At 55.8% G+C, this 9,697-nt stretch overlaps 1 protein-coding gene across 2 annotated transcripts; it reads right to left on the bottom strand.

Moving 5' to 3' along the window:
- Positions 1-810: 810 nt before the first annotated feature.
- Positions 811-5,421, bottom strand: LOC112633220 (immunoglobulin lambda-like polypeptide 1). Of its 2 annotated transcripts, XM_025399677.1 has the most exons (3): positions 5,100-5,305; positions 2,625-2,740; positions 811-1,267 (listed from the first exon to the last, which is right to left on the bottom strand). In XM_025399677.1, the coding sequence occupies exons 1-3, from the start codon at positions 5,303-5,305 to the stop codon at positions 948-950; spliced, it is 642 nt and encodes a 213-aa protein (XP_025255462.1). In that variant the 3' UTR covers positions 811-947. The 2 variants fall into 2 exon arrangements, with proteins under 2 accessions (XP_025255462.1, XP_025255464.1); XM_025399679.1 differs by lacking the exon at positions 2,625-2,740 and having other exon boundaries at positions 5,100-5,421.
- Positions 5,422-9,697: the final 4,276 nt, after the last annotated feature.

Raw genomic sequence — 9,697 nt, 5'->3', positions numbered from 1 at the left:
TGAGGCAGGAGAATCGGTTGAACCTGGGAGGCGGAAGTTACGGTGAGCTGAGATTGCGCCATTGCACTCCAGCCTATGTGACAGAATGAGATTCCGTCTCAAAAAAAAAAAAAAGAGAGAAAAGAAAAAGAGAAAAAAAAAGAAATGATGTAGCACCTTTTACCCTTCTTGCACTGGTTCCTGGGGAGCTCAGAGCCTATCTTATGCAAATGTCCTGAGCCTCTTGCAGGCCTTTCATGTGTGTTTCCTTCCTGGCTTCCTCCTATTTTTATCACACCTCTGAACCTGCCGTTGGGTGAAAAATCAAGGTGGGCCCAAAATTTAAGAGCTCATGAATTTCATGGTGTTGGAGTGTCCCGCCAGTCCAGCTCTCAGGGGTGGGGAGTTGGGCAGAGAGGAAGGAGGGCATTCCAGGGGACAGGGCCAGAAGTAGAGGGACTCCAGTCCTAGAGTAGGATTTCCAGGCTGAGGAAAGACAGGCTGTGGCTGGGTAGAGGATCCAGAACAGAACAGGGACAGAGGGTGTATCTGGAGACTCAGCCAGAAATACCTCCCTCCAGAAAGTAGGCAGCAAGTCGGGGGTTGAGCTGCAAGAAGGAAGGGGAGGAGGGAGAGAATGGAGGGACCGGTGTTCAGTGAGCCAACTGCTCCTATCCTGGCCTATTTCCCCAGGGGACACGCCTAGGAGATTGTGATCCTCCCCTCCAGGCTACTTTCCCACTGGTGCCAGGATTCCCCCAACGCCACACTGAGAACCCAGGAGACGCACCAAATTGTATGAGAGATAAGAAAAGAAGAGAGGGAGCAGGATTTCTGGTTGACGAAGGATATTTATTGAGAGTTTACTGGGTACAGGGAGAAGGGCTGGATGGCTTGGGATACAGAGAGACCCCTCCCCTGGGATTCTGCAGCTCCAGGCCCCTGTGGGTGGGGTGAGGGTTAGGAACCTACGAACATTGTGCATGGGTCACTGTCTTCTCCACGGTGCTCCCTTCATGCGTGACCTGGCAGCTGTAGCTTCTGCGGGACCTCCACTGCTCGGGCGTCAGGCTCAGGTAGCTGCTGGCCGCGTACTTGTTGTTGCTCTGTTTGGAGGGCGTGGTCATCTCCACGCCCTGGGTGATGGGGGTACCATCTGCCTTCCAGGTCACCGTCAAGATTCCCGGATAGAAGTCACTCATGAGACACACCAGCGTGGCCTTGTTGGCTTGGAGCTCCTCAGAGGACGGCGGGAACAGAGTGACCGAGGGGGTGGCCTTGGGCTGACCTGTGTGGACAGAGGAAGGAGAGAGAGACGGCAGAGGGAGAGTGGGGTGTTGTGGAGCGCCTCTCTCTGTCTAAAGTCTCTGGGAGGGTTCATGGTGTGGTTGTCTGGTCCACCCAGGGCCTCTCCTTCCCTCTTCATTCCCTCCTTTCCACTGGAGCCCTCTGGAGAGCAGACAGCCCTGTGCCTTCCTAGGAGCCCTTCCCAAGTCACCTTTCGCAGGCGTCCTGGCCCAGTCATTTCCTCTGCAGCCTCAGTTTCCCCGTGTGTACCCAGGGCAGGCTGCACTCCCTCCTTCCTGGTTTCTGGAGTCTCAGTTTGGAGTCTAAGCGTCTCCCCCACAGCACACAAAACCATCCTGGCAGGGTGTGGGGAGGCCCAAACCTGGCATGGCCTGGAGCTTCCCATCCCCTGGGACACCAGGCTGTGCCCCAGCCTGGCCCACTCAGTTCTCCTGGTGAAGCACGGGCTCCACCCAGACACACCCTGGGGCTCTGCCGTCGCCCCTGTCCCCACCAGCCCGACCACAGGACCCCTCACATCGGCTGGGTTCTTGGAGCTGCTTCCCCAGATTTCGGGGGACCGCAGCCCCCATGCCCACCCCAGCAGCCTCTGATTCACCTGGTGGCCGTGGAGTTATGTGCACCCCCGTTTACTCCCCGCTAGTCACCTCCTGAATCTAAAGTGCCCTCCTCAAATGAAGGTGGGAGGTCCACCTGTGAACAGAGAGACACCGGGCCCCAGAGGTGACGGGGCTCCAGAGACAGACACATCTCTGCCCTAAGAGACCCTCTCCTTTCTGGTAACTGTCCTGGGAGGGCTGGGCTCTGGGACCTCACCCAGTCTCACCCATCCCTTTGTGTCCCCATGTCCTCACGACCCAGCACAGGCCACAGAGCTGCAGCCTAGACCCAGAGCCCTCTCTGTGCCCTCCATTGGCCTCCCCTCGAGGTGACCCCTGTGTCCCCAGGCCCCCGTGTGGCCCTCCCAGGCTGGATGGGCACCCAGCCCTCAGCCTAGACCCCGGGGTCCCGGGGACTGTCTCTACCGGCCTCTGTCCCTCACTCAGATATCTGCCCTGGGAGAGGGGAGGAGCCCTGACCCTGCCCAATCCCAGCCCAGGGCCCGGGACCAGGCTGTGTCCCGCTGTTGGAACCTGAAGGTGGCTGCTCCCACTGTGGGGGCCCTTCCTGCCGGTTACCCTGAGACTAACGCACCTCGTCCAGGCCCCATGGAGAAAGGTAGGGGTCAGTGCTTAAGGCTGGGAGGGCAGAGGGGAAGAAGCCCCAGAGAGAGAAAACAGATTTCCAAAGATAGGAGAGGGTGGGACAGGCTGGGAAAGGTTGAGAGAGCCACATACCTAAAACAGTGAGCTGGGTCCCGCTGCCAAACACATGCCTCAGTGAATTATGCTTGGACTGAAACTCCCAGGGCCAGCACCTGGGGCCAGTCCAGGAGCCGTGATGGAGCAGGAACCTGCTGGGTGTGAGGGGCACAGGGCTGCAGTGTGTAGGCTGTGACCTAGGCACAGGGCAGGGGGGTGGCCAGTATCCCAGTAGTGTCTCTGTGCCTGTCCCTTCTCTGAGGCAGGTGTCACCCACAGCCTTGGAGTCACCCCAGCCTGTGTCCCAGTCTCTGAAGCTGTTGGTGCTGATGGCAACACTGGCCCAGTGGGTCCCAGCAACTCTCTGAGTGACGCATCCCCTCAGGCAGCTGTGCGGTGTGGCTCAGGAGTCCTGAGCTGGCTCGGACCTGCCCAACCTCACTTGGCCTCTTTTCAAGGGCCTCTGAAATCCGCCACAAGTGTCGCCAGTCAAGCCAGGCTGACTTCCTCCCTGGACCAGGACACTGGGTCATTCCTGACCCAACAGGAGAGTCCTCTGCTTTTATATCTATCCATGGAGATGCAGCTCAGTCTCACTTTGTTCATGGAGCCTTTCTGCAGCTCAGTCTCACTTTGTTCATGGAGCCTTTTCTGATCATTCATTCCATCTGTCCATCCATCCATCTGTCCATCCACCTGTCCATCTATGCATCTGTCCATTTATTCATCTGTCTTTGCATCTATTATCTAACAGTTCATCCACCCATCTACTTGTCCATAGATCCATCCATAAATCCATCCTGTCTACCAGGCACTGTGTTGTGTGCTGGGGACATGGTGTGGTCCCCCATGCTCTCACCCCCATCTCTCCCAGGTCATGGCCAACAAGGCCCTCCTCATGGTCACGTCCAAGGTCCTTCTGCTGTACCTGGTGTCTCTGTTGGATGTGACATGGGGCTGGCCCCTCTTTCCAGTGACTCTTTTCCCCTTGGGGTCTTCCTCTTCCCCTGGCATCTGTTTCTCCATGGCCCATGCCTGGCTGCTGACTCCCCCACTATTGCCCACATGGCGAGGCTGGAGCCTATCCCAGCTTCAAACCTTCAGCTCCACCTCAATTGCCAACTCAACTGACCATGCCCAGTGGGCTACCCAACAGGAGTCTAAAACTAATCACGTCCAGAGGAGATGACCACCTTCCCCCAGCCCAGCTCATTTTCCATCTTCATCTCATCACAATGACCATGGGTGGTCTCAACCCCTCAGCCAGAAACCTGGAGTCCCTGGACTCAGTCACCTCGCCTCCCACATTGAAATGGCTTTTGTGTACTTAGCTACTGCATCTAGACAGTCTTTTTTTTTTTTTTTCTTTTGAGACAGAGTCTCGCTATGTTGCCCAGGCTGGAGTGCAGTGGCGTGATCTTGGCCCACTGCAACCTCCGCTTCCTGAGTTCCTGGTTTCAAACGATTCTCATGCCTCAGCCTCCCAAGTAGCTGGGACTACAGGCGTGTACCACCACACCCAGCTAACTTTTCTATTTTTTATAGAAACAGAGTTTCACCATGTTGGCCAGACTGGTCTCGAACTCCTGACCTCAAGTGATCCACCCACCTCAGCCTCCCAAAGTGCTGGAATCACAGCGGGACCTGCCTATGGGGCCAGCAAGAGGGAGGTTCTGCCCCTGAAATGATGATCGCCTGTGGGTACGTGATCGCCTGTGGGTACAACATGATCGCCTGTGGGTACAACGTGCAGCAGCGATGACCAGGCTGTTGTGTCCCAAATAGTCATAAATGGACCCAGATGCTTGGTGCTTTGTCCGGGGACCTCCCACCACACGCAGAGTGGTGGCAAGGGCTGAGGTCACACAGGGAGTTGTGGCCTCCCTAGACCCTCTCCTGGGCTTCTTCTTTGGAGGCACCTGCATCCTGGATAAGCTTGGGTCTCCTAGGGGCTGGTTTCAGGAGGCGATGCTAGCTGAGGTCTAGTGACCCAGAGACTCCAGGAAACGCCCCTCACACATCAGCTGGAGCTCCAGGGAGTGGCCCCTGCCCAGTGAGGGTGGGAGTGGACAGGCGACATAGGCCAGGGGAAAGGGGGAGGAGGAGGGAGAAGAGGAGAAGGAGGAGGGGGAGGAGGGGGAGGCCTGGGCACCCTTCAGGGATAGTGGCCACCACCCTGTGGACATCCTGCCCCTGCCTCCGGTCCTGCCCTACCCCAAGTACTAGGGGGAGGTAAGGGAGACAGTGACCTTCGGGCCAAATGTAAGGGGTGGGGGCAAAAATCTCAGGAATCAAGATAAATAATATTTTAATATGACATTAAGCAATAAAAATTAATTTAAACAAATCCATGATGGACAAAATATTAACACTTCAGTTAAAGTCAGTGTGTGTCTGGCTCCCCTCCAGGGATTAACCTTCCTCCTCCCCTCTCTGGCTTGTCTCCCCTTGGTCATCCTTTCCCACCTCTGCGCCAGACCCCCACATCCCCAGGAATCTCTCACCCCTTACCTGCCCCACCGGCTCCTCAGGCTGGACCGGCTGCTTCCTCCAGGGGCTCCAGGGTCCAGGGCTCTGCTCTGCGGTGCAGCCGTTGGGTGCACCAGGCCATGGGTTACCAGCGCCAGACCCAGCAGCAGCAGGCTCCAGCGCTGCCTGAGGTTGGGGCCTGGCTCACCAGGGGCCTCACGGCCCGGCTGGCCTGTCTCTGGCCTCATCCGCCCTCAGGGTCGGAGGCCCTTGTGGCCTGACTTGCAGCGTGGGCTCCCTGGAGAGTGGTGCCCCGGTCTCTCGCTGGCAGCAGCTGTCCCAGGGCACCCCAGTCCATGTGGCCCCATCCTCATCCTCTGGTCCCTGCCCCCAGCCAGGCCCCTTCCAGCGTCCATGGCCGTTACCCCTGGGGTTCTGTCCCGGAGGCACATCTGCCAACTGCCCTGCTGTGGTCAGGATCCAGGGCTCAACTGCCTCCCACACCTGTCAGCTTGGCCTTGCCCCTGGGGCCCTGGGTGCTTTGTTCGGGGACCTCCCACCACAGGCAGAGGGTTGGCAAGGGCTGAGGTCACACAGGGAGGTGGGCTGCACCATGGCCCCCCAAGACCCTCCCCTGGGGCTTTCCTTTGGAGGAACCTGCACCCTGGATGGGCTTGAGTCCCCTCAGGGCTGGTCCCAGGAGGTGATGCACCTGACTTCCCTCCTTCCCCGAGGGCGCCGTGGGTCTGTGGAGCATCTCACTGGGGTCCAGAGAGCCGCCCAGCAGGAGTCCCCCAGGGCTTGGCTCAGGGGGCTGGGCTGAGGCTCCTCCAACCAGCCCTGGAGGGAGGTGTGGTTAGAGAGGAGGAAACAGGTTTGGGGTTAGCCAGAAGCCACTCAATGGTGCAAGTCCAGGAATCATGAGGTAAGAACGAAAATGCTGTTTAATGTACCACGTTCAGCGCCTCACAGATCTCACATCACACAGACACACAGACACAGAGACACACAGACACAGAGACACACAAACACAGAGACACACACACACACCCCACCCCAGCTTCCTGAAGGTATAATGGACAAAACTGTATATATTGACCACCTACAATGTGATGCTTTGCCACACTGTAAAATGATTAAATCAAGCTGACCCACACGTCCATCTCCTCACATACTTACGCTTTTGTAGTGAGAACACGGAAGAGCTAATCTTAGCAATTTTCCAGTATACATTTATTAACTGTAGTCTCCATGTTGTACGATACATCTCCAGAGCTCATTCTTACAGATTTCACTCAGAGGCCAGTAGCTTCCTCCCGAGCGGTGAGCGCGTCATGTCATGGCTTCTGACAGGCCCCCAGGTCCTCTCCCAGCCCGGCATCCCCGACCCTCTCCCAACATCTCGGGACCCTGTGCTTTGGTGGGGCGGGGAGCAGTGGCAGTGAGGAGGGACTGAGCACCTGTGCTGGGCGGCCAGGGCCAGGCTCTTTTGCTGGTGCTGCCAGAGACGCCTCTGGTCACCCAGGAGTCTCAGGTTCCTCTCCTCCAGAGGTAGCGCTGGAAATGCTGCTGGCTCTGCTCGCTTTTCAGGGCCGGGCTGAGGTTGGTGTTGGGAGATAACGCATGTCAAAGTGTTGTTTTCTTCATTTGTAAAAAAGTAGTAACATACACACAACCTAAAATTTATCATCTTGACCTTTTTTTTTTTGTTTTTTTTGAGAGTCTTGCTCTGTCACCAGGCTGGAGTGCAGTGTGGCACAATCTCAGCTCACTGAAACCTCTGACTCCCTGGTTCAAGCAATTCTCCTGCCTCAGCCTCCTGAGTACCTGGGATTACAGGCATGCGCCACCACGCCCAACTAATTTTTGTATTTTTAGTAGAGATGGGGTTTCACCATGTTGGCCAGGCTGGTCTCGAACTCCTGACCTCATGATCCGCCCGCCTGGGCCTCCCAAAATGCTGGGATCACAGGTGTGAGCCACTGCGCCTGGCCCATCTTGACCATTTTTAAGTGCACAGTTCAGTGGCATTAACTACATTCACAATGTCGTGCAACCATCACCACCATCCATCTCTAGATTTTTTTTTTTTTTTTTGAGACGGAGTCTCGCTCTGTCGCCCGGGCTGGAGTGCAGTGGCCGGATCTCAGCTCACTGCCAGCTCCGCCTCCCGGGTTCCCGCCATTCTCCTGCCTCAGCCTCCCGAGTAGCTGGCACTACAGGCGGTGCCACCTCGTCCGGCTAATTTTTTTTGTATTTTTAGTAGAGACGGGGTTTCACCGTGTTAGCCAGGATTGTCTCGATCTCCTGACCTCGTGATCCACCCGTCTCGGCCTCCCAAAGTGCTGGGATTACAGGCTTGAGCCACCGCGCCCGGCCTAGATTTTTTTTTTTTTTTTTGAGAGTCTTGCTCTGTTGCCCAGGCTGGAGTGCAGTGGGGCAATCTCAGCTCATGGCAATCTCTTCCTCCCAGGTTCAAGTGATTATCCTGTCTCAGCCTCCTGAGTAGCTGGGATTACAGGTACCCACCACCATGCCAGCTAATTTTTTGTATTTTTAATAGAGACAGGGTTTCAGCATGTTGGTCAGGCTGGTCTCGAACTCCTGACCTCATGATACGCCTGCCTCCCAAAGTGCTGGGTTTACAGGAATAAGCCACCGCAACTGTTTTTTTCTGTTTGAGACGAAGTCTCACTCTTTCGCCCAGGCTGGAGTGCAATGGCGCATCTAGATCTTTTCCATCTTGCGAAACTCAAATTCTGTCCCCATTCAACACTAACTTCCCATTTCTCCCTCCCCCAGCCCCTGGCACCAACCATGCTAGTTCCCATCTCTCTATTTGGCTACCCTGGGTACCTCCTATGGGTGGGACCATACTCTACTTGTCCTTTGAAAGTGCTTTTTAAACTGGAAAGTGCTGCATGTATAATACCTTCAGGGGCTTATTAGTATTTTCATTTTTTTTTTTCTGAGATGGAATTTCACTCTGCTGCCCAGGCTGGAGTGCAGTGGCGCTATCTCAGTTCGCTGTGGCCTCTGCCTCCTGGGTTTGAGCAATTCTCCTGCTTCAGCCTCCCAGGTAGCTGGTCTACAGGTGCCCACCATCATGTTACATTTTCGTGTTTCTAATAGAGACGGCATTTCACCATGTCGACCAGGCTGGTCCCGAACTCCTAATCTCAGGCGATCAGCCCACCTCAGCCTCCCAAAGAGCGGGGATTACAGGCGTGGGCCATCGCGCCCGCCCGATTATCATTATTATGATTACTAACTGGCCTGGTTAGTGTGGCTTGGAAAATGTTGTTAACCATCATAAAGTAAATGAATCCTTGATGATACTGAGCTTCAACTGCCACTATTCGAATTTTGCACTGCAACTCATAGAGCGCATGAAATTCATTCCAATGGCTGCAGCTAACCTTTTATTAAAGTGAGGCCGCCTAGAGCTGACTCCAGCTGGAGAGCGAGCTGTTCCACGGGAGGGATGGTGATGGTTCCCGGAATGTTGCTTCAGTTACCTGAATGCGCAGATATGCTCTGGGTTACAGTGGAAGATCTACTTCTTGCTGGAAGTTTGGATGGAAAATCTTTTGGAAACTGCTGTCCTGGAACATCTGGCCCAGCTGTCAAATCCCCTCTTGCATTTCCCCAGCGGCAGATCCGCTGTCACGTTTTAAGCCACCCTTTGCCTTAGGTCCTCCATATCCCAGTCCCGGCCACTGGGTGTGTCCCTGGGGCAGTGCCATCCGATGGCTTGTCCAGCGCTGTGAGACTCTCCCCAACTTCCCTCCAGTTGAGTTTCATGGGTGCCACATGCCTGTCCTGGAGCTGGGCCATCTCACACATCCCCTTGGCATCTGCCAGCCATGGTTGTGGGATGTTACAACAGACAGACAGACAGACGAACAGAAGACTTCATGTTATCTCATGGAGATCACGAGAGCCATAGTGAGCTCAGGCTCCATGGACTGATGCTCAGATCCCAGTGTCCCACAAACACTGAGAGTCCCCTAAGCGCCAAAGGCTGCATCCCAGACAGCTCCTGATCCTCGGGGAGACAGGCAAGGTGCTGAGCAGTAATGGGATGTGAACACCCTAAGAAACATTGATGCAGGTACAGGGGAAGCCCCTGGGAGGCCTCAATCCAGTGCAGCTTCTCCCTTGTTGAGAGGCTTGGTCCACTGCTGCCCCTGACCCTGGCTCCTCTCACCTTCAGGGCTGGAGCAGCATCTGCTCTGGGGGTCTGGGCTGAAGCTGCTCCCTCCCCAGCAACCCCCCTTGAGTGTGACACTCATCATTGCCTGGGACTCAGAAACTGTGGTTCCCCCAAGGACAGCCCCAGGTCTTGGGAGAGGAAGGAACCGTTTTTAAATATAGTGTCCCCAGCCGCTCCCTTTCAGGCCCTGCCTGACCCTGCACCTGCACCTCTAAACAGAGGCAGCCTCAGATCACATCTTTCTGTGGTGGGAAATCTGGGTCTGGCTGGATCCTGGGAACGCTATGGGACTGCGCTGGGCCAGGCCTCTCCAGTAGGTGCAGCTGCGGTTCTGACCACCCAGGCTCATCTCACCCCTTCCTGGACTGAGATGTGTCCAGGCCTGGACAGAGGAGGCTGGGTCCTGCTGTCCTGCTCAGTGCTC

The sequence above is a fragment of the Theropithecus gelada genome, chromosome 10 (genome assembly GCF_003255815.1).
Source record: "Theropithecus gelada isolate Dixy chromosome 10, Tgel_1.0, whole genome shotgun sequence".
Lineage (NCBI taxonomy): Eukaryota > Metazoa > Chordata > Mammalia > Primates > Cercopithecidae > Theropithecus > Theropithecus gelada.
This window is presented reverse-complemented; position numbering and strand designations above follow the sequence as displayed.

What these genes read in the sequence shown, in the direction of transcription:
- LOC112633220 (XM_025399677.1), bottom strand. Translation starts at nt 5,305, where the DNA reads ATGAGGCCAGAGACAGGCCAGCCGGGCCGTGAGGCCCCTGGTGAGCCA. An exon ending in CTGAGGAGCCGGTGGGGCAG is followed by an intron (nt 2,741 to 5,099) that starts GTAAGGGGTGAG and finishes CACACCCAGCAG; the next exon opens with GTTCCTGCTCCATCACGGCT. An exon ending in GACCCAGCTCACTGTTTTAG is followed by an intron (nt 1,268 to 2,624) that starts GTATGTGGCTCT and finishes CTGTCCACACAG; the next exon opens with GTCAGCCCAAGGCCACCCCC.